At 42.1% G+C, this 28,000-nt stretch overlaps 1 protein-coding gene across 1 annotated transcript in view; it reads left to right on the forward strand.

The window, feature by feature from the left end:
- The window catches only part of ARHGEF4 (Rho guanine nucleotide exchange factor 4), a 192,584-nt gene that overhangs the window by 100,543 nt on the left and 64,041 nt on the right, over nucleotides 1-28,000 (forward strand). Inside the window, exon 6 of the mRNA XM_065747933.1 lies at nucleotides 817-946. Coding sequence (XP_065604005.1) covers nucleotides 817-946 — 130 coding nt within the window. The remainder of the gene's footprint in view (nucleotides 1-816; nucleotides 947-28,000) is intronic.

The raw sequence follows: 28,000 nt of genomic DNA on the forward strand, positions 1-28,000 counted from the left end.
GATGTTGCAGTGTCTTGCTCATTTTGGAATACCTGATGAGAAAGTAGGTTAGTCTGCGTGGCTTAACAGCAGTGGTTTGTGTGATTTCTTTAAAACAAACAAACATCCAAAAAAATCTCATTTTTGTTTATATTAAGTCTGACCTACTTAAGCAGTAGATATATTGAGCAGTAGATATATTGGCTGTAGGTATGCTGTCTACCCATGTCATTTCCCTCTCAAAGCAACAGAAGTTATGAAGTTATAAATTCAATGAGATATGTCAATGGTTTAGAGTTTTCAGTGTTTCCTAAAGTTCTCTAAGTTTTATAAAAAGTGATCTACTAGGCAGAGGGGATCCTATTTAAAACTGAACGGAAGAATGTTGTGTTAGATTTGTCCTTTATGGCTGGTACTGTTACTGAGAGATCTTTGAAGGGAAAAGATTTATTTACTCTTTATATGCCAGAACAGAAATTATGCCACATAAAGGTATAGGAAACAAGACTTATTAGTTCTGTAGGTGAGAAGATGACTTGTGATATGCTTTCCCCTCCCGTAAGATACACTTCAGATGGAAGAGTGTAACTTTCCGTGAGTATGCTAACTGTGAATCCAGTACCTGGTTATCCTTTTCTCCTGTTGTTATAACCTTGCAGCTTTCTTTGCTTTCTCGCTGTTTTCTGTCTTCTCTAGCCACCCACGTGTCTACTAACAGAATACTGACATGAGCAGGCATGAGAGGGGGAAAGAGGTGCTCTGTGACCAATGCTGTGTTTTGTTCAATGGGGTATATGCTTGTAATGTTTACTAGTTTTGTTTTCCCTCTCGTTGAAGGCTGGAAGAAGTCCATCCATCATGTCTGCCACTGCTCTTGACATCCTACCACTGAAACTGCATCCATTTTCCCAGAGTACTCCAACAGGCTTGGACTGTGTGGGCTGGAAACGACGCGTCACCTTCCCTGGTGTGTACACTAGTTTTACTTAGATGTAAATTGTTAGAGAATTAAACTCTGGTTTAGTGAGGACAGCAACGGAATGATAAACACTCTAACTTATTTTTGCTGAATGTTCCATCCACGTCTGAGCAGAAATCTGCTTAAGAGCAGTGGTCAGCTTTATGGTAAAGAAAAGGTCACTAATGGCAATAACAGTGTGCTTGAAGCAGAAACATTTCTGTTGTCTCTAAGAACTCCATCTTACCTGGGATGATGTCATATGTATCACCCTCTTGAATTAGGTTTCTACAGACTCCCTGCTGTGTATTTGCTGTAGAGTGCTTATGGTAGGTATGGTGAGGTGCTTCTCAAGTTGCCAATTAGGCACTAAAGTAACTGAATGAGCCTCTTGAGGTAGAATTTCCTGTACTTTAAACAAATCATCTTAACAAGTATACTGTATTTTCACAAGAACTGTATGTGAGATATGCTGCCTGCTTCATTTTCAATGACAGACAGGTCTTAAAGTATTAAAATGTAAGTCACAGATTATTAAGCAGTAAGATGGATTTTTGCTAGGTTTTTCAATTCTCCATCTGGTGGTGCTGACCCAAACACTGCAGAAATCATAGAGGTTCATGGTGGGCTAAGAGAAACAGACCACAGAAGATTTGTTTGGTAGGTAGGACCCCAGGCAGGAGAAGCCAAATGCAGTTGGATGCCAACCTGTCATTTCTGCCTCAGAAAGTCTCTTTGTACCAACAATGAAACACTACTACAATTACTAATAGAGTCCATAACTCTGTGCTAATTACATCTGAGTTGAATGGATGGAATATTTTATCTAGCCAAACTGTTTTGCTTTCCAATGTTTTGTACAACTTGTGCACAGAATCATATCTTAGAATCATGAAGTTCCACCTGGAAATACTTATGTAAACTACTATCATGGTGTCAGGAGCCCAGCCTCTGCTCTCTCTGTAGTCTCTGCTTTGATCACTTGCTGTCACACGCATCTGATGTAGCCCCAATATTTAGGACCCTGGCTGAATTCAGCTGTGGCTCTTGGAAATCCCAGATGGAAGCCTGTCCATTGTCAGGATGTCAATGCATCTCTGACTTTAGCTGGAATCCCTAAGTGCCACCGTCATAGAAGTAAATTGTGAGCCACAGCTGATAGAAATTTAATGATAACTCCCTCAGGTCCCAATTGGGAACTAAACCTGAGTCACCCAAATTCATACATATATGGAGAGGAAGAAGGGAAGATGTAAATGTAGATGGACCCGTTGGTAGTCTTCTAGTTATCTGTATGCCACCTAGAAATGAGGCACGAAACCTGAATCACCTATGATTCACACAGTATTCTCTAGGTAAGTACAGTTAGTTTCACATTGTGACCTAAGCCTGGACTTCAATAATATAATAATTATATAATAATAATATATTATTATATTACATTATTATTATATAATAATAACCCAAACAAATGAAATATGGCAGCAGAACCACTTTTTTACCCCTAAAACATTTTCGTAAGATGAACAGTTGAAAGAGCTGTAATGTTCCTACCATGGCCATCTCTATTAGCTGCTGCTAGAGGATTTCATGCAAACCATTTGGGGATTGATATGTCTGTGTGGATGTCCTTCTTGTGGCAAGATCTAGCCAGGAAGAAAACTACAAGCTGCTGGACTGTGATAGTTGGGTCAGTCTGAGGACTGGGAATATCCTTGAGGCAGCTGTATGCTGTACATGATTCTTGCACAGCTTTGTTGTGATACTGCCTTTCATAAGCTTGTAAATAATTTCGAAGGTAAGATGAAATGATTAACTAGTCCATTTAATCTAATTTTAAGAATCTTAACTCTGATGTTGCATCTACTCGTATTAATGATCCCAGCATGTTGTTTAACCATAAAAAGACACTGGATATGAAAATACTGTGGAGTATAAAGCTGTTCTATATATACTTCCATGTTGAAAATACGAGTAGAATTCTCTTTTCCCAGATTTGCGTATTCACTTGGTGAGCTTTCTAAGGGAATGCTGCAGTGGCGATTGGGTATGTGGTATAAGGTCCTTGCTGTGTTTTTTGATATAAAAGGTTTGACAAGATCCCAGCAAGAAAGGTAGCATGAACAGCTGTGGAACTTGTGTTTGCATATTTATCTGAGGACAAGAGCACAGCTGTGTGCAAACTCACCTATTTTCGATATGTCCACCTATTCTCAACTTAAATATATCTTGATTAAATATAGCTTGATTTTTCATACGATATGTGTTGTGCTCACTAGCTTCCTATGACCAGACACTGGCACTAGAGCTTTGAGACATTGTTCTCTCTGCCTATTTTTCAAATTAGGACAAATGAGACGAACTCAAACTTAGCATTTTCCAGTGCTTGGATTCAGCCATACTGTGGAGCTCTGATCAAGCTTTGCAGACTGCCTGCTGACACCTCCTCTGTCCAGAGCAGCCATTTGAGAAAACTGTAACAAGCCAGTAGGTGGCTCTAACATCTGTGAAATAACGAGAGGTGTTGCTAATCGCTATTCAGTGAAGGTGACAGAGTCTTGAGACTCCTTTAGCCTGGACTCAGGTTGGGGACAGGCAGTTTAGGGGTTGGGAGCCCACAGGTCTACAGAAGAGAGGTGCTGCCATCTCTGAACTTCACCACAGGGACCTACCAACAGGAGACAGACACAAGGTGACCCAATGACAGACATGGTCAATTGTCTGAGAGTTAGATGTGTGTTTCCTACAATTCCATTCTCTCACTGCTCTTTGCACTTTTTAGCTAGAAAAATTTTTGGTTTCTTACTCTTTGTTATTTTCTCACAGATGTTTCACCCATGCTGTTTTGCAGAGAATATGTGGAATTTTCAGGTAGAGTCACTCTAAACTTTTGAGGTCTGTCATCTTTCCATAAAGAGAGAAACTCATAACTAGATCCAAGATCTGTTTTGTCTCATATAGCTATACTACATCAGAACTTAAACCTACATTATTCAAAATAATCCTTCAGGTGCAGGCTGGGTCTTCCCAGAAATTTTCCCCCTGTCTTGTCAGATTTAAATAGATCTGTAATTTTCCTGCTGTGCTGTCTACATGAGGTGCTCTGGTATCTGTGACTGCTGATGTTGGTTATACCAGCCAAAAATGCATAGGGTCATTCTGACTGATCTGTACTGATGGTGAACGTGTTGGGGGACCTGGGAAATCTTGCACGAGCAATGAGAGTAAGCAACCAAATTCTCAAAATCTGAGTCTTTAGCGGAGAACGTGGAAAACAGTGACCACTTAATAATTCTCAGTTATCTTCTGTCCTCGTTGGTATAACGGAAAGTTTTTATCAGAAGCAAAGAAACTGTTTGTTTACTCAACATCATGTGGCCAACTTTCATCTTACTTTCCCAGCTATAGATGTGCTGCTAAGCTCACACTTGGCAACAGTAAATGTGAAGATGTTTGACAGCCACTGGAGAATCTATTCAAGAGGGAAAATATTAGCTTTAGTTACAGGACTTTGTTATGTCCTATAAATATTTAGCAGTCCTGTAGTTCAGCAGAATAGCAGAGCTATTTATTCCCATTCTCATCAATTTAGCTCTTGAAGGAACACAGAAAAAAAGCAGTGGGCAGATTCCCAGTAGTGCATCACTGTAGTTATAGCAAAAAAAAAAGTCAATTCCATTCTGATTAACCCGTGGAAGTACCATCAAATGTAAGTGGCTAAGAAGTAGTCTCATCCCCTAGTGTGTTTTTCATTCTATCTGTGAATCACAGCAGGGATATCAGGTCTTCTATATCACTCTTGATTCTGTTTAATCCCAACTCTGTGCAGCCTCTGACAGTATGTGTTCACTCAGACTTTCATTCAGAGTTAAAAGCTGGGCCAAGGAATGGCCAAGCTCCTGGACATTTGTCATAGCTGGTTGGGTGAGGTTGTGTTTGTCAGCTACCGAGGTAAAAGACTCAGTACGTCCATAAGAACTTTCTGAGGGGGTGAAGAGTAGAAAAGATCCTAGCAAACCCTGAGTGATTCTGCTGATCGTGGTTCAACGGTATGGAAACTATAGCAGAATCCACCAGAGACTCCAGCAGGTATCCCAGCTTGGCTGCCGGGGCTGGGGCTAGCTCCCCTATGGCCATGCTGCACAGTGCCAGCCCTGAGCTGTAACTGGAGACAGCTGCTGCTTTGGCAGCTTAACAGTACCTGCCATCTCTATCAAATGTCACAGAACGTCAGTGTGCGTTGAGAAAAAAATTCGCCATGAGGTCTGTGTGAAGGTGGAACACCTCTGTGATGGCAGGTCTTAAACTCTTTCAAGGTCATGATTCCCTCTGATTTCCAAAGTCTGCCTTTGAAATATTTTCCCCATCTTTCCACTGCACTACAGTATGCCTTTCCAGCACACGCACACGATGTGCGTGCTGCAGCAGCACCTTCAGCTAGGATTACAGCACTCTGGCACTGAATAAATATCTTTTGGTATTTGCCAAGAGCATTTAGGCCAGAGCGTGGGAGGGGTAGCGGAAGAACAGATGGAGTGTCCTGAGCAGGCTGGGGGCAGAGACCTGCTGGGCTTGGGCATAGCTGCAGGGACTCTGAGTACTGTCTGGTTCAGTACTGCAGTCAAAAACTGATAAAGGTACTTCAATTTTTCTTCCTTCTTAAAGTAGCAAGCATGGATTTGAAGGAGAGGAAGGTGCAGCTGGGAATGAATTGTACTACGAATTGTAGCCTCTTAGTGCCTCTGTCTTCAAGAACTGCACCATCCCTTCCTCTTCTTGATGCACTGTGCTCAGCTCTGTTGTTTTAACTTACCTCCTCTCCTGTTCTTATGGTCAAGCACTGTTTTTCTTAACTTGTGCATTAATGCAGATGGTTCTATAAGGACCTGGAAGGAACTGATCAATAGAGAGGTGTGGTTCTACCAGTCACAGGACAACACGTTTCCTTTTCCATACTGGGACTCATCAGGGGAAGGTATTTTGATCCAAGCAGCTGTGTTCAGAAGATAATTGGAGGATTTTTTTTTTGTTAACAGGCTACTGGAGATGTGTTATACTTTCTTCCCATTACTGCAGACGTGCTTCTTGTAAGGAACAGCTAGAATGTTAAGGACTCAGAAGTTGTCTCAGTGTGTTTGGCTGTAGTGATGGAGAGCAAAGGGCATTTCTTTGGTTAAATATTTAATAAAAAACATAATGACCTAAAGTACTCCCTGCTATAGCACAGATTGATGGGGGTCTCTGTCGGAGCAGGCTGTGATGTCCATGTGAGAATGTGGCTTTCTTTACTTCAGCAGAATCACAGGCACAGGGCAGCTCCTCCTGTATTCTTTCAGAATTCACTTTCATGGGACAAACTACATCACGTGCTAGGTAACGAGGACATCAAACCTTTGAACTGAAACAGCACCACTACCTGCTCTGTACAAGAGGCTGAGCTCTCTGACAAAGATTGCGTGCTGAAACAGAGCCCATCCCAAGGCTGCAGTTGGGGAGTGGGTTTTGAATTGTTCAAAGCTCACAGCTGCAGCCTCTCCGAATCTCAATTTGCGTTTTTCTGGCTTTGATTTCATTTTGAATTCTTTTTCTGAGGACTTATAAAAATAGTTTTTTAATAGCAGCAGCAGCCACAGCCGGTTCTAAACATGATTAGTTTATACGTTAAGTCCTTTCTGAGTTCTCCGGGGAAGCAGATAACACAAGGTCTCTCTCACTTGGGCTTTTCTAAAATGCACAAAATTCTACTATTCCCACTTATTTATTTTTAGCCCGACAATTCTGCTCAATTGAGAGCAAAGATTTCTGTCCCACCCTCACTTTTTTTAATGTTTTGAAATCGGCTTTAATAAAAATCATCTGCTGGAAGCTGCAGCTGAGAGCAGTTGAGCTGCCACAGCCGGAGCCTCCTTAGTGGACCCCTATGATGTCAGGATGCATCGAGACGAACAGAGAGGAGGATAGGAATCCAGCTCAGTCCTCAGACAGCGCTACCAGGTACCACTGCCCTCCCAGCAGCTACAGAGTGCTCAGCCCGTTTCCTCCCCAGCACGGCAGAGCCCCTGGCTCTCCCTCTTACCTGCCTGCATGAGGACCCAGCAGTGCCCCAGTGAGTCCAGTGGGGCACACAGTGGAGAAAACTGCAGTAGCAGTGGAAGCTCTGGGCTCTCACCAGGATCGGATTCGGACAGCAGTGGGGTGGTGTGTGGTGGTGGTGGGATGAGAGGTGTCCTGTCCAGGTACTGGAGCTTGGAGAGTCTTCACTCTGCCACAGGTAAGAGATTTTTCTTTTTTCTTCTTCTTCTTTTTTTTAATGCTATTGCACTGACCTTGAGAAACCAAATGAAGCCTGCTGAAAAAAGAGTATGCCACTGGGAAATGCAGTCTCCTAGTCGTGAGAAATTAAAAAAAAAAGAATAAAGTTGTTTGCTAGCTGACCCCCCTGCAGACTTAACTGAAGCAAAGGCAAGAAATGGAAATTTCTTTGGAAATAGGGTTTAGGCTTCTACCTGATAAATGCTGTCATTTCCCCTTTAGCAGCATTTTGTATTTCAGCTTAAATTTATAGTGCCAGGCATCAGAGCTGGCACTTCTGTGTAAATGCTAGCAGAGTGTTGCTGCCTTCAGAACGTGTCCAAGCGAGGTGCTGTGCAGCAGAGGAGTGCTGGGGGCATTTGCACTGCTGCGTGCAGAGAGAAGCAAAGGCAGTTCCCTGAGCCAGCTGTTCTAGTTCTGTTTGTATTTTCCTGTCCTTGGTTTAAACCCTTTCTGCACCACGGATTTTGGAGGTACATTCACACAGCCTGCTGATGTTCTCTCTCATCTCCATCCAACATCCTAGTTCTTAATAACTGATGTGCCTTCTTAGGTGCTAGAACCCCAAGCATGGGAAGGAAGCTTTCTCATTCCCAGCTGATACTGGCATAGAAGCCTGGCGATGGATTTTAATGGCCAGCAACCATTGAGCTGTTCAGTTTATTGCTTGATCATTGCAGTTCAGAGAGATTTTTGTAGAGCTGCATTAAATTAAATTTAATATGTGGTCTGATAGTGATAGGACAAGGGGGAATGCCTTCGAACTGAAAGAGGGGAGATTCAGGTTAGATGTCAGGAGGAAATTCTTTGCTCAGAGGGGGGTGAGGCCCTGGCACTGCTACCTGGAGCTGCGGGTGCCCCATCCCTGGAGGTGCGCAGGTGAGTGGGATTTTGAGCAGCCTGATTTAGAGGTTGGAAGGAAGTTGGAACTGGATGATCTTTAAGATCCCCTCCAACTTCAGCCATTCTGTGATAAATTAGTTTCTCTCTGAGGAAAATTCAGACAAGTACCTCCGAGGCCACCAGTGAATGCCATTTCCTTCATAGAAATATTGGATGCTTCCAGCTGGAGGCAGGGCTTGGTAAGGGTTTTAGGTGCAGTTCTGTGTAATCTGCTGTAGCTGTGTGTTTTTCTAATTAATGAAAACTGTTATAGCTGCACCTACTACTGTGCATTTTAGGTTGTTTAATAGAGATTCCATTGCTGCTTTGGAGCCCTCAGCTGAAGCACAAGTAACTGCACTGCTGCGTGGGGAGAGAATGCAGCAGGGTGGCTGGCCTATCTCCTAACCCACACACCAGAGTTTCCAAGTGCCCAAGAAACTCAAAAACACCTGTGGTGGTGTCTTGAGAAGCCAAGGCCAGGAAAAAAGGTCAGCAGGGTGAGATCAGACCATTGGCTCTCTGTTTTGGGGGAAGGTCTGTGCTGAGAATGCAAATAGATGTGGCTCTGAGTCTCAGCAGCATCTGCTGGCTCATTTTCTCCTGTACCTGGGAATGTAAATAACTCCCAGCACAGCTCTGACATTGGCATAAAGGAGCCCTGAAGCCTTTTAGAAGTGCTTGAGAGTTGCATACAGGGCAATAGCTTTAGCTTCAGTTACCTCTGTCTTAGAGGATTTGCCAGCTGTCCTCCATGGATGCACTTTCGGGCTTAATCAGGTCAGTTGCTATAAATGATGTACAGTGATAAAAATGATGTGATGCTGATACCCAAAGCAAACTTTGAAGCTGAGCTTCTTTTTCTAAAAGCTCTTTTGTCTGTAGATGTGGACCATGGAGTCATTTTGTGGTGCTGCATGCATTTAGCACATAATGTAGAGATAGAATAGGAAGGGATGAAGCAGACTGAAGGAAGGGAGAAACCAAACCAGGTTTTGTAGTTATGACATTGACATATTGATAGAGTAACAAAAGATCACTGTCCTTCAGACTCCTTGCTGCCTCAAAAATACTACAGGTGGTAAGCATCTTCTCACGTATGAGTGATGTCTGAGTGGGCTACCTCTAGATACGAATAATGTTTATGTCAGAATTAGGATTAAATCTTCCTGAGCAGTGCATCTCCCAGAAGACTTTACAGCAGTAGCCAAAATGCATGGCACTCTCCAAGGAAGATACTGCCTCACCTTAACTGGGGAGCACAGCAGTCTCCAGTTGCTCAGCATCAGGAATTCAGGGAGAAGGGATTGAAGTGTCTGCAAACAGCACAGACTGCCCAGTGTGGCATTTTATAAGGCTGTGACGTGAGTCGATCTCTATTTTCAATTTATTTCTAAGCGGTTCTGCATTTTCAGGAATGGCCCTGAGGCTGGCAGGGGGACCTGCCAGGGTGCTTGGAGGTGGCTTTTCTCCTGATGTGAACACCAACTTGTCTCGAGGGATCTTCATACTGAGATTGTTCTTCTCTTAAGCCTCAGAGAAGAGTAGAAACGGAGTGGTTGGAATGTGGAGGTGAAAGGGAGGGAAGAGGTCTTCAGTACAACCAGGACATGGTAGTCTGAGATGCTTTTGCATAACTTAGATTTCAAGAGTGAAAAGGCAGAGTATGCATGTTTACTCATGAATATATTTGAGAATGTAGTTCCTCAGAAATACAGGCTGACATCTCCTACACAGAAAAGATGAGTAGTGTTTTCCCAGCTTCACAAGCAGTTTTAATTCTGTCTTCCTCTGCGAGTAGTAACGGAGTACAGTTTCTTTTGCTTTGAAATTGACTTTTTTTTTAATGCATTGATCAAGAAAATAAGTTATACGCGACAAAGAAATGAAAAAGATGTGTTGATGTAGCTCAAACAGACGTTCAAATGCCATTTGGAAAAAAAAAAAAAAAGGACTGTTTTGTATGAAGTGAGAGATTCTTTTTTTTAAATGCCAGTCAATGGCATTTTTGGTCTAAATGTCAGTATATGTTACATTACATGGGAAAATCCTTCTCCCTGAGGCTAAATATAATCATGGAAAGAGGGAATGCTTTGCAGTTCTCCTGAGCTCTCCATTTGAGGATGCCAGAGGACTTCATAAAAATTAATTGCCCTTGCATAGGGCCCAAGAGGCTTCCAGAGTTTGATTTAGAATGGATGAGGTATGGATTGTTTACGACTTGGGATGGTAGCTTTGCTGTTTAAATACTTGCTAGCAGTTTCCAAGGGTTCAGACTATGCAGTGCTCCAGTGAAAAAATGAGTGGGAGCTCGTGTTGCTCAGCAGTTCTGAAAAGAGGCATCCAGATCAAAGGTCAGTTGTGACAGTGCTCCAGCAAGTGATTCAGAGCCACTCAGGGCACTCTGACCCTGTTTCCGAGGCAAGATGCTGAATCCCAGCGCACACTTGCTATCCCAGGCTCATGCTGCATGCATCCCACCCATCCCTGTTGTACCACCCTGCTGAAGACTTGGTTTCCTTTAGAATATTTCCAGAATCAAGCTTGTGAGAATGTCTTTGTTTTTCCAGCTCCTTTGTTCCTAGTCCAATTCCAACCTCATTAACAGTCTGTTTATTCTTATGCTTGTCCAAACTGAGAAGAACTGAAAGAGCGTGGAAAGGTAGGGACAGAGAGAGTCACAACTGGAAAGCTGGTGGTGGCTGTAGTTTCACAAAGAGAAGATCTGTGTCTTTGTGCATATGTAGCAGTCGTACACTTCAGTGCACCTCTGCTTTGCTTCATCTCCTGAAATGAGGATGTGCTCATCTGCTGCTCTTGGGAATACAGCCTTTAAACCACAAGAAAACAGAGTATGGGCAAGCAGTTATGTTTTCATTTAGAACTTATTTGGGGGAGACATGTTTGTTTTTTTATAAGTGTTTTTGAGTCATACGTTCCATTATTATTGCTGATGAGGGAGTCACCAATAGTGCTATAACAAATGGTTTGTACCTTTCTCATTTGGAAAGAGTATTTCTTCTGAACTCTTTCTGTTTTCCCTTGTCCTTCCCCTAGCCCTGCCTGCTGGTACTGATGTCTGCAGCTGTGTCCATTTGGCTTTGGTGCATAATTCACTGCCCCTTCTTTCTCCAGGGTCACCTAGACAGTAGGAGCTAAAGAGGTCACACAATAGCAGATTAATTTAAGGTTCAGAGTGTTTCAGAATTCTTCTGAAGACCAAAAAATAAAAATAAAAAATCCTGAAAGCATGCACTGTAGCATGTTGATCGTGTTGATGTATTTCAGCTCAGAGATACAGCTGGGTTCATGGACTGTGTTGTAGCATGACCAATGTGTTACATCCCACCCAGAATATTCCCACTGTCACCTGCACAGTTTCCACTCATCTTCAGAACAGTTCATCAACCATTTTTTTATTTCTTTTTAAGGATACAGCAATCCATGTTAAGTTTACTCTAATTTTTCTCTTAATGACAATTCATTTGTAATGGCAGCTGATGCAGTTAGATAAACCTCAGGTAGACAGTGAACTTCAGGGGAAGAATTACAAGATTAATGTTCCTTGACTGAAACAATGAGCCAATCTAAAGATTAAGTTTATTATTTGAAAAATGCTGCTTCCAAATAATGTGTTGTGTTGCCAGGCTGTGACTGGTCAAATAGCAAGGGGGTCTAACCTGACAGGGCCTGAGTTTAGTCCAGTGAATGCAAACTGTCTGTAAACATGGCCACATTCAGTACACTTATAGAAGTGTATTTTTTCAGTGCAAAATATTTTCTAGCTTCATGCTAGGAAGTACGCTTATTCGGATAGTGTTAATGTAGGAAGAAAAATACATTTCTGTTCCTCTGTGTGCAACAGAACTGGCTTATGTAAGTGCCATTATCTCGTAGTTCTAATTATGCTTTAATATAATGTGTGGTTTCTTTTTTTTTCAGTTGTCTTTCCCTTGAGATTTTTTGCTTTGTTTTAAAGGATCAGATGCTTATTTGCACCTCATCCTAGTGAGGCACAGATTACCACCTGTGCCTACTGGGAGTTAGATGTCCCCATTTTGCCAATGCTGTGTTTGCAGAGGAAAAGGGTCAGTTGCTAGAAAACTGTGTGTGATGCTTCCATGGGTGCAGGATTTGTTTACCTTTAAAGTAGCCAGAGCTCAACACATCTTTTCAGGTTCATCCGTGCTTCAGTTGCTCTTATATTTTAGATGAAAGAGAAACATCTTTAAGTCACCTCATTTGGGTTCTGCCAGCAGTACAGCTCTTGAAGCTGGGAACTCACTTGGCCTAAGAGAGTACATGGAAGGGGAATGACATGTGAAGCCTACCTGATGGGCAGAGGCTTGGAGGAACTGCTGCATGTGCTGCTTCATCTGCACCTATTTCATGAAGGTAACAGAAGCAGTAAAAAAATGGTACTTGCAAATAGCATATACACTGAAATGCCATGGAATTGCCTATAAATGTTGAATCTGCACTACTATGGGTTAGCAGTTAGAATCACAAAATCATAGAATAAATGCTATAGGTGACAGTTGTTTTTTTACTTTGCCACGGGGATATACCCTTCAACTTGTCAGACACATCTGCAAGTAAGTTGATTTCTCAGTAAGGTTCTGTTCTCCAATTCATCTGAATCAAAATAAATATTTTTGAAGGATTAGACAAACACTGCCCTCTTCTGAGGGTCAGTAATCAACCTGTAAAGGTTTCTGCTCTAATTAAAGTCTTGCCCTCTCTCAGAATCCTTTCTAGTCTGAGGTTTGTTTAAACCCACCAACTAGTTCAGTAGTTTGCCTAAAAGCATTAGGGATGAGTGGGATGTGCTAGGCTGCCTGGGGTGCTGTTCTGAGCAAACCCAAAGCTGTCTCTGAAAGCATGAATGCTGAATGCCTTCAGTGGCTAGCCACAAAGCCCAGGTAAAGGTGGTGTCTATGCTCTTGAAAGCAAGACATTAGCCAGTGTGGCCATGGCTTTCTCCTAGTGATCTGCCTTTGATCCTGTTGTATGAACACACAAGTGTTGTCAGCTGTCAGTACAAATACAGCACAGGGTATATTTGTCTATGCAGGTATAGAGCTGTGTTGTTTTCCTCAATCCTCTCTAATCGAGGAGCAGGAGATTCCCTGGACTGTGATGCTGGCCTGTAAGAGCTCAAGTAACATTATTTGCCAGGAGTACAGTTGTATGTAATCCCCTGCTGGAGTAACAGAGTGCTCTTCAAGTCATGCTGTATCCCAAGAAGCAAGCTTCCATGTGTGTGGAAGCTCTGATGCAGCAGCCCTGTGTGGAAACAGACTTCTACGTTCTGTGGCCTCGCAGTTTCTGCATTCTGCATCACAGCATGATGCAGGCTGGCACGTGGCAGTGTAACAGAAAGCAGCTCAGGGCTCAAGAGAACTGAGTAATCTCAGAGTCACAGGGGTTGGAAGGGACCTCAAGAGATCAAGTCCAACCCGTCACTAAGGAAGGTACCCTACACTAGGTTACACAGGTAGGCATCCAGACAGGTCTTGAATATTTCCATAGGAAACTCCCCCTCCCCCCTGGGCAACCTGATCCAGCACTCCACCTCCCTTACCATAAAGAAGTTCTTCCATATGTGAAGTAATCAAAGAAGTAAAATCCACATCAGTTGTTCTGAACGCACTTCTGGTTCTTACTCTGGAGTGTCCTTCTCACATTTGTGTGCCTACAGTTAAGATTGGCTAAGATTGAAATAAACCACGTGCCTACTGCCAAAACTGCCTGTGAGGTTTCTTGAAAACAGACAATTCTAGATTTGGGTGATAAATATTTTTAACTGTTGGTGGTTAAATACAAGGCTTTTTAAAATCTCTTCTGAAGAGATCTAATGAATGCTTGAATAATCATTTGATTTCAAATCCATTTCCATATTCTTAATGTGTTTGGTACCACCCTCTTGTATTGGAAGGTAAGTTTATGTGTGGGTATTTATTAAATAACTTGAAAAGAAGTCTTTGTTTCAGGAGGACTAGAAAAATGCAGATATGTATTGATATTTATATTAAAAAGATGGCAATAATGCTTTATGGTGAGAATAAATAAAGATTAGGCTACCTATGTTTTCCTAACAGCTGCTAGAGATGCATTTCTAGGTGAGAGTCAAATAGTGGGAGTTTCCCTTTTGGCTAATAGGAATGGTTTCTGTGAGATAGTTTTGCATTAGCCTCTCTGTTACTGAACTGCCTCCTTATGGAGGCAGGCAAAAGATGATGTGATAGGAAGCCTAGTGTTAAGGCCAAGTGATCGGTTTAAATGGGTAGAATTAAGCTGTTTATGCTCTTCCCCTGCCAATGAAATCTTTCCATGCCAGGTATTAAAAGCGCTCAGCTAAGTATGAACCAAGGTCACTATCAAACACACAGGCAGAAAGACATACTTGGCATTTAGAAACTGCCATTCATAGGCTGCTTCAAGAAAGCAAAGGATGGGTTCATACAGTGAGCGTGCACTCATTGGACTGAAAGAAGCTTTGGCAGTAAACCTTTTAAGTGAGTTTGTTATGAGCAGTGTTAGTAATATTCCAAAACCAGTGGATTTGAAGTATGTTAATCTTAACAGCCATAGAAGTATGAATAAATTAAAACTATGCAGAAGCCATCTGTATTGAAGCTTGCTGGTTGGATCTGCTCTCTTTGGAAAGAGCAAAATAATCTTTTGGGGCCTATATCTGTCACGATGGTTTAAAGTTGGTAGATTCCACAGAGTCCAGGGAGTTGGTCAGGCTTTCTCCTATACACTATGGTCAAAGTTGTTGGTATAATGCTCACCTGTGTCCACACTGCCTTTCCTGACTTGCATGAAGGCATGCACAGAGGGCAGCTGGGACTTCCACTTGGCCCCCCAAGTACTGCTTGTCCATCATCTCAAGGGCTCAGGAAGAATCCTCCAGAGTTATTCAATGCTGGGCAATTTGGGCATCCTGAAGGCTCCCAGTTGTGACGATCTGCTGCAGATAACTGCTCTCTCTGGACAGCTTAGCCTTCTTAAGAAAACAGTATGCTTCCAAGAAAAAATAAAAGACTAGACCTCTGAATAGAATTATTTTAAAAGCCAATGAATTAGTAGCATCCAGTTACTAGTTTTGAGTTACGTGTATCATTCCTGCTGCCTCTGGAACCACAAACGTAGATGAGTGTGAGGACTGCTGGGTCAGCTCCTGAGTCTCCGCTTGGCCACGCACAGCGTGTTTTCCAATTAAAGATGGGGACTGTGGCCTGGCATTCTGCCTTCCTCCCAGGCACTGCCTCTCCTTTTTTCAGTTCTTAAGAAAGGCATCTTCAAATGTTTTCCAGCTGAAATGAAAATATAAGGTGAGGGTGTCCGTTTATGTATTTTTCTGTCTTTTTATGGGGACATGAAGCTAATCCAGGGAAAGGAGGAATCCTTCTTCCACTTGTCAGAGGGCTTGTCAGCTATAGTTATGCTTTGCATTTCTGTTAGGGCATTCACTGATGTGCAATAGCACCAGTGCTTTAACCTTGTGACTGGATGTGACCCAGTTCCTCTTCCATACCGAGCAAAGAAGGGACAGTTCAGCAGTTTCTCAGTGCATCTTGGCTTAGAGCAAGCTGTGTGCAGATGGGGGCAGAAGTAGTTTCTTCCACTTACTTTCTAGCCTTTACGTGTGACCATGGCTTTTCACTTGTGTGGTTCACCATGCTGGGTGGAGTATTGATCCTTTTCCGTGACCTGGCAGCAGTGGGGAGGTGGAAGCTTCTCCTACCTCCTTCCTGTTGTACTTGGCAAGGTTTGCTGCTCTGATGGACACTAACTTTCTTTAATCATGCTCTTGCTGTTGGAGAACTGAAGCATCCTCTGCTTCAGCTGCTCCTGGAAACTTTGCCCACAACAGTAAGTTCCAGTCTTGCTCGTGGGCTTTTAAAGCAGGTTTTTCCCCACCTCGAATCTCCAAATGGGTTAGAGCATCTCTGGAGACCACCGGGGCCAGGTGCCCTGCTCCAAGTAGCATCACCTAAAGCATGCTGCTCATGGCTTAGTCAGCTGTGCTTTGAATGCCTCTAGAAGTGGAGACTCCATAGTTTCTCCCAGCACCTCGTTTCAGGCTGTGACCACTGTTACTGTAAAGCTTTAGGTTTAAATAGAATTTATTGTAGTTCTTATTTCAACTTATATTGTAGTTCTTAATTCAACTTATAAGTGGAGGCCACCAATGAGCAGTCTGGTTTTGTCTTCTTTGCCCTCACTCCTAGCAGATATCTGTACAAATTAAGATCTGCCTGAGCCTTCTCTTTTCCAAGCTGAGCAATCTTAGTTCACTCAGCCTCTCCTTGTATGTCAAATGCCGTAATCATCTCCCTGGCCATTTGCTGGATCCTCTCCAGTACGTTCCTATTTCCCTTGCAGTCTCATTGGCATTAGTTGTCAGCTGACTCCTGCTTGAGTTTAATATGCTCTTTTTGTGCGTCCTGACCACCTTAATGATCATCTTTCTCCTTGTGAGTAGCAGAGCAACCAGTACCACATCTGAGGCTTTATCTGGTGAGTGCTTTCTTTGTCAGTGAGGGTAGGTAGATTGAATTTTCTGAAAACAAAGCAGAAGCAAATCTTTTCTATCACAGTCCTGAGAGTCAGAGTTTGCTGATATTAAAGCCTCTGAAGGCCTCCCGACTTGCATGCTATTTCATCAGACAAGGACGTAGCAGAGAAGAAGCTTTGTGAAGGCAAGACGGAGTTGCTTAGTTGCAGTAGATCTTGTGAACAACAAGCCATTAGCTACAGGAGCCTGTACAGTGTTTGGTGCCTAAAGCAATGTTGAAGTAGTGTTTGATTCTGTAGCCTATGATTTTGCATGCTGGGGTGGGTTTTTTTTTTTGTTTGTTTTTGTTTGCTTTTTTTGTGTGTTTCCTCACTGCACAATTCTGTACTTGCTAAGCATGCCGATGGAAACTGAGAGCTAACAGCTGGGCAGTGCTGCTTCTGTTCTTCTCGGGTAACGCAGGGTACTTGCTGTACACAGACTCAGGCAACGTGAAAAGGATGCACAACAGTCCTTTAAAGACTGCACAAGCAGTTTATGCAGAGGTGAGCACTTGTGTGAAGTATCTCCAGAAAGCACTGAGGCAATGTGCTCTTCCATCAAGCCTTGTATGTGGTTTCTGTGCTATATACACTGAGACTCATTCAGCCTCTCTATTTATAGCACTCAAGAAGTAACAAGTCATGGCACAGAAGGGACCTACCATGTTGGACACAACAGCATATTGTTTCAGTGCTGTAGTGCTCTAATTATTAATCCCAGAAACCTATGTTAGAGGCTAGTGTGCTTGTCAGAATGAGCATTTGTGAGTAAATGCCACAAATAACCCAGTTTAAACACAGCTTCCCTCAGCTGTGAATGTTATCCCTTGTTGCCCAGCCCGTGGCGAGAACACAAGAAACCTAGCAATGTTTCTGACACAATTAAAAGCATTGCTAAAGGAGCAGTTAAATAGGGCTCTCTCCTGTAGGCACTGATCCAGACTGCTTGCTCCTTGACTAAGGATTTTAGGAAGCTTTCAGGAGAGACTCAGGAAGCGGATAAGAATTCTGGGTGAAAAAGGAGTTGGTGTTTGCTGGCTTTGGGTGCTCCCCTATGGTAAGCGCACGCATTAGCTTCGTTCATGCTCTTTTCCTCTCCTAGGATGCCTACAAATATGGGACAGGCTCATGTGGGTTGCTAAGCACTGTCTGTAAGGTAATCAAAAGGAAAACAAAGCTGGGCTGTAGACCAAAAACACTGCTACAAGTGCCCTACTAGGGCCATAGCTAGAGCTCCGACTCTGTTGATGCAGGTTGAAATTTCCTGGCTTTGCACACAGCACTGAACCGGGAGCTCAGAGCCACATGACTGGGAGCATCCCAGTGGGCTAACAGTATCTGTGTGTCCCCAGTCACTGTGAAGCTTGCTCAGCTGTGAGGAGGAAAACTGGCAAGCCCTTCTGTTGGATCTGAAGAAGTCAGTTCTTTGCTTCTGTCAGTTTTCTACCTTCAAAGCAGACAACTCTTTTAAAATAAGAATAGGAAACAAGTTAAACAAGTTAAATCAGCAGTTTGACCTGAACCAGAGAAATGAGGGTGAAGCTCAGCAGTGTTTTCTTCCCTTCTGCAGCAGTAGTGAGTTTGGGTAGTGGGTGGTGGAGATGTGATGATGGACAACCATGGAGCATCGGTATCTCAAAGGACCATCGCTGATTCTTCATCTTTGCCCGTGGTCGTAAGGAAGGATTTGGGTTTAACAGAGTGCAGCAGAACACTCTCTAGTCATGTCTCTTCCTTCACTGTTTGTTGAAGGCACATATCTATATTTGGCACATCTTAGACTGTTGTCATGGAAATGGTTGTATTGACACATCCATAGCAGAGCAGATCTGCTCGGTACAGAAGGATCAGAAGGAAGGTGCATGAGAAAGGAAGAGGCCTGCTCTAAACATCTTAGTGTTCGTAATACATGTTCTTCAGCTTCTTAGCTCCTATTGGAAGGAAAGCATATGGCTGTCAATTAGGTTTGAGCCAATACTGAAAGAATTCTGTAGAACATTACTGAACATTGTACTTACATAACTGAACGTTGTTACGACAGTTACTTTTTCTTAAATAGTGCTGGTGTCATTGCAGCACAGCAACATCTCTACTTAGTTCTTTTACCCCATATTTAGTTCTGATGAGATACTGCATGCTCTTACAATGGGAGAATGCTCTTAGCATTCTGAAATGGAGTCCCCTTTTATCTTCTTCTCCATGCTCCCCATTTAAATACTATAACTGGAAACTTCAAGGAATGTTAGATGTTTCCCCCTTAACAAACGGAGAGGAGTCATATCTGAAGCAAAAACAAAGGTAAACTTAAAAAGCAAAGGATTTTTGGCAGTCATATTCATGCCTCATAAGCTTCCTGCAGCTGCCACGTTGCCCCGCACTTCCTCCAAGACCGAAGGTCAGTAGTGAAAAGGGGAAGGAATAGAAGAATGAAGAATAGATTTGCCTCGTATCAGAGTATTTTCACAACCTGTTGCTACAGTTTCATGCCAAGAAGTATCAGAAGATAGGAAACTTCAGAAGCAGCAAGAGAAGCTGCATCCTGTGTTTCAGGACTGAGCTCTGCAGGGGTCTGCTCTTCAGTGCCCGGATCTGTGGGGGGGAGTTCCGTAGCATTATTAACATCATTTTCTGTAGAAATTTGCAAGGTTAAGAGAAACACTTTAGTTTTTTAGTTACTTATCTCTATGCTAGCTCTTCTGCCTTAGGACATTTTGGCTTCCTTTGGGTTTCTGTGGGCCTATCATGAGCTGGTCACTCTGTAAATGCAGGTAGAGTAAGGTTATGGAACCCATTATATTGCTTGCATTCAAACAAGGAATATCAACAGCAACCTGGAACTTGTTGTTTATCTTTGGTTATCTTAGATTTATCTTTGATAAAACCAAACACTGAAAAATATTCTGTAAACTTGAATTGACTATCATGGCAAATGAAGTGAAAGATGGTCAGTGCTTGTCTTTATAATCCAAGGGTAAAGTGCAGATTAATGTCTCCTTCAGTTTTCTAGTAAGATAGTTTTCTTGATCAGAGTCAGCTTATCTGTATTGCTGCCCTGGGCACAGCTGGCAAGAGCTTTGGATTGCTTTTGTCTACGGGATATGGTTATAGCTGAAAAATAGAATGAACAAAATAGAAAAGTAAGTCTAATCAGAAGAAGTCCCCAGGCAGGTTTTTTTTTTCATGTTAGAAACATTGAGATGAAATATTTTCCCTTAAAAAGCAACTTCCTTACATCTTTTCCAGTTTCTTGGAGCAAAGGATCCTCTAACCTATGAAGTTCTGATCAAAGTAAAGAAAACCCATCCCTTAGGAAAACTTTGTTGGATGCTTTCAGTTCACTTATCAGGGGAATTTTTCTAACTTGCAGTGGCAACATAGAACCTACATACATACACACATATATATATATGTATATAGTTATGATCATCTCTGAGGCGGATGCCAAGTGAGCAGTAAGTGTGCTGTTTCCATAGGCTGGTGGAAAATCTGGAAGAAACTGATGGAACTTACGCATCCTGATGAGCTGTATGTTGATCTTGGTGGTAAATGAAGGCACTTTGCAAACTAACCATCTGAAACATGTAACAGAGGTGTGGAACTGCTGTCCTTTACTGTATTCTTTCAGCAGAAGCAGATGGAGATCTCTCCTGACACTGCAGTGAAAATTTTGATAGGGCGCAGAATCAGAAAATACCAAATGCAAAAATGCCCTCATTCCTGCTGCAGGATGCCAAGTTGGCTAATGCAGAAAGTCCAGCTCCGTTACATCGCTGTGTGAAGCATTTGATGAACAAGCTAGTTAGCCTGGCCAAAACTCGTTCAGTTACGCATTGCAGTTCTCACCACTTTCAAACAGACAGTGCTTCCTGCTGTTCCTTGGTGGATCCAGTCTGTGGCTGCAGCCATGGCAGGCATTGTCTTTCAGTATCTCAGAAACGCTTCAATCAGACAGATTTTAAGGGCTGGGAGGCCTTGTCAGGAGGCACGAGGTTAAACTTTGTGATCAGATTCACGTAAGCGACCAGTTATGGGTGAACCTGTGAAGTGTCTTACTTGTTTGTTTCATTTGCCCCCAGCTGCCCTGAGTGGGTGCTGTGACTGTTGTCATCCTCAGCTGATTTCCAATTCCAGTCATCCCTATGTGGCCAACTTCTGTCCCCTCTCTTTTCCTCCCAGATTTCCTTCTTTATCACTTTCCCACTGCTGAATGCCAGTCTCACTCCTATACAGCTTGTCATTTGGGTTTGGGTAGGTAAGAGTATATGGGAAGAGACCCTTCAGTTTTACTTGGGCTTCAGGAAAGCACTGTTCCCCATAGCCCTGGAGATCCATCTCTATGGCATAACTGCATTCCTCTATTGGAGGTACCTTCATCCCATGGCTACTTGTCTTGCAATAAAGCTGTGGCTTTATTGCAGGAGATGAGCTCAGCTCACTTAGTGCTGCTGGCCTCTACTGTAAGCAGTGCTAGCCCCTGCTTTCTGCTGTTAGATGTGCAAAGCTTCTTTCAGTTTGAAGTCCAGATTATAAAGAGGGCACAACTGAGATTTCTCTGTCTGGAAAGCACCAGAGCTTTGTAAACGAGTGTGGGGTGCTCAAAGTGGATCCTTTGTATTACAACACTCAGGGTAGCTTGTAAGCATATTGCTAGCTGACTTTACTCAGCTTTTATTTTTCCAAAAGTGAATCTTGGAAGTGTGCCTGGAATTACAATTGCACTTTTCAATAGGTCTTATTTTGCTTCTTTTGCTATGAAGTGAACTCAGCTTCTGCAGGAAAGAATAGTAGATGTGCTGATGCATGTGAGAAGATGCTATCTTATGGAAAGAGAAAGTTTCCAAAACAATTGCATGGTGTAAGGTGACGTGGAAAACTAAGAGCTAACTTGCCTGAGAAGTTAGCTCTGACTCACTAAATCTTTCTCTGTTTAACTCTTAAATCAAAATCCAAATTAACAATTTTTTCCCATTAGGTATCTCATTCCCATTCTGAGATCCTCGTACTCTGGAAAATAATTTTGTGATTGATGGATTAAATTGGATTGCCTCCTTCAACAGCTGAATATAATGGTAGATACATAGCAAATTTAATATATGTGGCATAACTTGGGAGTGGCTTCTACCCATGTTCACTTTCTTCTCCATGCAGGAATATTTTGCATAAAACTGTTTATGCACTTTGAATCTAATTTTAACAGCTTTGCCCTTACAAAGGACTGCATAGACAGAAGTAACCTCATAAAGTAAAACCCACTACGTTGTCTGTTGCTGGGGTCTCACATTATGGGCCTTCAAAAGAGTGCATTTGAAATTGGTGACTTGAGCTGTGAAAAAGCAATTAGCACTGTGTGTCAGAGAAATGAATTAGATGCAATTGAGCACATGGAAATGGACAGTTTCTGTGACATCAACAGAAAACATCAATGGCTTACAGTGGGCAGCTTCTCACCATTACTATAATGGCAACAGGCAAGAATTAAATGGTTACGGGTAGGGAAAGCTCTTAACTGAGATGTAAAAAAAAAAAAAAAAAAAGAAGAAAAGTTTCAAGTAGAGCACTCAGTACTAGAGAGAAAAGTACTCTACTAATTAGGCTGTGCCTTAAGCAGAGTTCTGGTCTGCATGCACTGCAGAATTCTGTAATAAATGGACATGATGGCCAGTCACGTTATTTGCACTTTGTGCTAATTTATGATTTAGAACAATCATATCTCTGCTTTGTGGCAGTTGTTGCTTGGGAGACTGAATTAAGTAAGGATAAAACAAGGAAAGCACGGGATTTGTGCTGTACAGCACAGGTTTTGTGAGTAAGGTCCACTGATAGAGAGGTATTCCAGCCTTTCTGGTGTATATCTTGTGCCTGTGGTTAGGAGTTGATAAGCTCACTGTCAGGCTGGCATAGCTGGCTGCATCCCTTCCTGCACACTGCAGTCAGAAGCATTTAACTTCTGGTATTGCTCATGTGGAAAGGAATTCAAGGAGTGGTCAGTATCCATTTCAGATACATTTTCACACTTGACATGGCAATAAATAGAGAAGCTAGCATACAGTGCTCTAAGTTAGAGTAATAGTGTATTTTATTTCAATTGATGCTTTGTTTTTTTAATCTCGGATGAAGATAGTGACTCATTTCTAAAATGAAGCACCTATTACTGGACAGAATTATTGGAGTGATGTAAGGAAACAGATTGGTATCTCAGGAACTCAGTTCTACTCAAGTTTTTGTGCTGGACTTCTGAATTTTGTGCATTCTCTCTCTAGCAGCAGCAGATTGTGAGGCAGTGAAAAATACTGCTTTTTGTTCTGGGACTTCCTTTTGGCTGCATAGTGAAAGATTTTAACCTCAGGTTTAATGCCATTTCCCCAGTGTTTCCAGTTTGCCTTTGTAAATCCAGGAAATAGGTTGTTATGTGTGAGTGCTTCCCAGAGGAAGAATATCTTCCAGCCTTCACAGCCATGAGCCAGTGAATGGATGTCTCACATGTGCTTCAACTGGATCAGAAAGGCCACCACTCAGCATGGAAGATCCTCTGGTCTTTAATGGTAGCTGGCTCTTCGTGAAGGCCTTGAGTCATCTACTGCAGGTACCTGAAGCACAGGAACTTGAGCGGAATGAAGTTGTGTGAATCTGAGTACTAATCCCCATTTCCCTCTGTGTTCTCACTAGGGTTTTGTGTGCTAGTTACTCTACATGCTAAGGTGGAGGTCTTGGATGCTAAAGCTGAAAGACTGGATACGTTGGGATATATTTTCTTTGCACTGACTTCCAGAAGTTCTGTGCTATCAGGACAGCTACAGCCAAAATAATCTCTTTCCTCTAAGCTGGGTGGTGGATCTGGGTTGGATGTAGTTCTTGCAGAAAGGAAGGTCTGCGACTCTAGTACTGACATGTGACCTTGGTTGGTGGGACATGCTAACCTGTCTCTGGTTATGTGACATTCCCTGTAGCACCATGAACAGAGTAGGTCTGTAATTGCTTAGCAGAGACTGTATTTGGAGTGAAATCTGTTTCTTCTTTGACTAAGCATGTATGGGATGCATTGCCATCTGAATGACACTCACCATAGGTGGATATGTTTCCTGGAAGACAAAGGATCCCTGTCTGTGGTCAGGCTTTCTGTTTGGTATGATGGCTGGCTCAGGCTTAGCTGTGAGATGAGAGATGGAGAGCTGCTAAGCTTGTCATTCCTAAATGGGCACCAGAACCTTTGTTGCATTTTGGTTTTGTGGATTTTGTTGTTGTCATTGTTATAGTTATAGTTTGTTTTTTTTTTTAGCTGCTAGTTGAACTCTTAAATGGTTCTATGCAGTTCTTCTTGCAGAGCAATTGAGTTTTTAATTATATGCCTATTACCTGAGGAGCTGAATTGAGAGCATCTCTGAAATCTTATCTCGACACCAAAAATGGGATACATGATAGGGCTACCATCCACAGCAGAGATAGAAGAACAGAAAGTATTAACCTCTGAAGCCAGTGTGACATCATGTTATTGTTTTCTTATTTTATTTCTATTGTCTTTAAAAACTAAGATGTACTTGCTCAAGTTTATTCACTTTCTGAGACTGATTTATGTTCTGAGCTCACCCGTGATGTTTTCCTTAGAGCTATGGAATTTGGTTGTACCAACAATGAAAGAAAAATCCAGGAGGTTGAACTAGAGACGATCATAATTTATGGAAGGAGGAAACTCAGTGAGACATGTCATCATTCTGGTTTTCATTCTGACTTTCAGTAATAGAGAGAAAATATGAGATTCTTTTTGCCCAGATATTATGGCAGACAGAACTCCAGACTTTGGCTGTGACTATTGCACAAAACGGAGTTAATCACTTTGGAACCTGGAAAGCTAATTTACTATTTGGCTCTGAAAAATGAGAAGCCTGGGAATCTTTATGCAAAGCATATTTGGGAGGAAATAACTTTAATGAAGTGAAAAATAACGAGTGAGCTCAAAATGAGCACTTTTGGAAAAATACTGCAGATCAAATACATTGTTCTAAGACTTCAGGAGCTGGGCTATCAATCCAAGGCAAATATTTATTAGTGTATACAAAAGTTACATAGGCCAAGGTGGCAAATGCCATTTCTGTTTCCTGCACTTTTTGAAAAAAGCTATTAGCTGTAAAAGCACGATTTTAAAAAATTAATTATTTTATTATTATTATTATTATTATTATACTGTGACCTGTAAAGAGCAAGGGAACAAGAACATGAGAATTTGAAGACCCAGTTTCTACATACAGAGGGAGTTGCTTTAAATTTAGAAACTGGACAAGCTGTGTAAACTTCTGCATTCTTGGTTGTTTGGTAGGATTGCTTGGATTGCACAAAATTTGTTCAGATCTCTGTCCTGCTTCTGAATGTTCTTGGCTCTGGTTGGCTTCACTGGCAGCTGCAAAGCATGAAGTTCAGTCCCAGTTATGCTGAACACGCCATAAGAATAAGGTGAAGGTTGAGTTCCAAAATCAAATATATTTCCAAAAAAGATAAGGTTCTCTTGTTTGTATTTTACAGTCTCTGCCTTCGTGCTTCAGACACCTCCTTGTGGTTTCATGATGGAAGACAACATCTCTGTCTGGAGTCAGTCATCAACTGGCTGGCCTTGTCAGGAACAACAAATACCTGGGAGGAAAAGAAAATGTTAGAGCTGATTTTAGGTTAATGCACTAAGACAAGTTGATTGCATTTATTAAAAGCATAACTGTAAAACATCTGATAGGTCAAAGTTTTCAGCATTACCAGTGACCAAAATCAGCAGAAACATGACCTAAATTAAGATTGCAGGAATTCAGTGCTTGTAACTGGTTTCAAGAAAAGATTTCAAAGCGTGATGAGGGAAATCACCTTTTTACATGGGTAGATAGTGATAGAACATAGGGGAATGGCTTTAAACTAAATAAGGGGAGATTGAGAGTAGATATCGGGGGAAGTTGTTTACTGAGAGAGTGGTGAGGCACTGGCACAGGCTGCACAGAGAGGCTGTGGCTGCCCCATCCCTGGAGGTACTCAAAGCCAGGTTGGGCGGGGCCCTGGGCAACCTGATCTAGTGCTTCATCTGGCTGCTGGCAGCCTGCCTGCGGAGTCCCTCCCAACCCAAGACATTCTAGGATTAAAAGAGGAAATGCCAAAATTTGAGGTGTCAGTAAAGATCTGGAATGTGATCATCAGTTGAAAAAGAAAATAGTGGATTTCTCCTTGTGTTACATATATGAATCAGCAAAATATCACCATCTTATGGCTGTGTTAGGTCTGTAAACTAACAGGAAAGGCGAATATCATCTTTTAAGTAAGATAGATAGGTCTGATCAAACGTGCTCAACGCACCTTTCAATAAGAAGGATTCCTACTTTAAGATCATCTTTCCACTCTTAATTTTAAAAATGCTGAACCTGAACCTCCCCTGGTGCAGTTGGAGGCCATCCCCTCTTATCCTATTGCTAGTTATAAAGAAGAGGCCCAACCCCACCTTGCCACAGCCTCCTTTCAAGGAGTTGTAGAGAACAAGGTCTCCCCTGAGCCTCCTCCTCTCCAGACTAAACAATCATGATAAACAGAAATGGACATTTCTTGTCATGCTCTGAAGCAGGTAATAATTCATCACATCATCCCAGTAGGTTTGTTTCTAAATAGGACTGAGGAACTGTGAGCTCCTGCACGCAGCTCGGATGGCTTCTGCTCCACCTGCTCTACAAACAGATGATGAACTCAAACAGTTTGGCACTATCCTCATTTTTCTCAAGTGCTTACTTCCCATCAGAGCTGAAGGTGTTGCCTGGGGACATGCCCTTGCTAACCTTGAAATGAAGTGATCACAACAAGAAAATGAATGAATTCCTTTTATTTCTAAGTGTTCTCCATGCCTTCCTCTGTCCACAGCTAGGTAGAAGATTGTCGACTCTTCTTCCTGTCTCATTTTTTTCTCTTTCATCTGGATTCACCGTCTCCTATTTTTAGGTATTCGGGTTTTGATTTCTGAAAGAGAAGAAGTTTCTGATGAAAGAGGCAGGCATGACTATCCTTTTAAAAAAGAAAAGAAAGAAGAAGTGATGTGTTTCATAGCCTGAATGTTTGCTGAAGGAGAACAGGCTATTCAGTGACACAGACTATTCGTGGCTTTATTGTGAACCAAAAAGAAATTCCCAATGGTCAGAGTTCAGACCCAGAGGAGCTGCTTTTAGGCCATAGCATCAGCTCTGCTAGGAAAGTATTTTTTTTTTCCAGAGATTTTTCTACATGAATAAATTCAGTTTGCACAATGGAGTGAGGAATACCTCTTTTTTTAGCTGACCTCTTTTTGGCTTCTCAGCTTCTTTCGCTGTCTAATAGCCAGAGACAAGTGCTATCTGAAATTCCTCCAGTTCTCTGTCCCTTTCATTCCCTGGCCACCTAGGAAATACTTGCTATTTCTGGTTTAGTGCTGGGAAAAAGTCATCTGGGGAACTTTAGAATGAGGGAGTACATGTCAAATGGATGTCAGGATGACTAGATCTTGAAGATGAAGTATACATGTGTATGTTCTGACAATACCAAAGTCCTTTCCCATATTCCAAATAATATGTAGAGGGCAGAAGTAACAGATAACCAGGATTTATGGCTATTTTACTGCAATTCTGGGGAACCATGAAGTCTCCAATAGATCTGTATGACTATGCACTGCAGCTGCCTTCTCTGGATGTTCTATTTTTTCCTTAATATTCATAACTGTGGTATAATGTGTGCCTTGAACAAAAGAACCAGACCTGGTGATTTAGGTTCTGATTAGCACTAACCTCCTGCACTGCCTTTGGGAGTTATACCTGATCTCTTTAAATAAAGGAGAAGAGAAAGATGTTAGAGCCATGTTGGAATCCTTTATCTACAGCCTTTAAGTGTGGAGAAGCAAAAAACAGGGAGGAAGAAAAACGTGGCATTTATATCCATATTTTATTTTATCAGCATTCTGTAAATGCTGAATTAGGCTGCTTTGTACCATCAGAACAACTGTTTGGTTTTTGTCTTCTGTTGTTGTTTTTTTTTTCTTTATTCCCCAAGGAGCAGTAGTTAGCTGATCATGTTTGAGCCCAATTGCCCAGACCAATTCATTAACACATTTAAGACGCACCAAAGAAAATTACCTTATCTGACCTGTTCTTGCTTAGTAAGCGTGTTATTTAGCAGTGCCATTACATCTGGGGAGCAGGCGTTTACTGTGGTGTTTTCTGTAAGATTATAACCTCTCCTGAGTCATTATTTGTTTAATATTTGCCTTGGGCTCTTTTCTTACACTGCTGCAATCTACATCCAGCGTTGATCTGCAGGCAG

The sequence above is a fragment of the Cyrtonyx montezumae genome, unplaced genomic scaffold, assembly GCF_038088225.1.
Source record: "Cyrtonyx montezumae isolate F1298 unplaced genomic scaffold, pur_monq_1.0 scaffold_5, whole genome shotgun sequence".
NCBI classification, from domain to species: domain Eukaryota; kingdom Metazoa; phylum Chordata; class Aves; order Galliformes; family Odontophoridae; genus Cyrtonyx; species Cyrtonyx montezumae.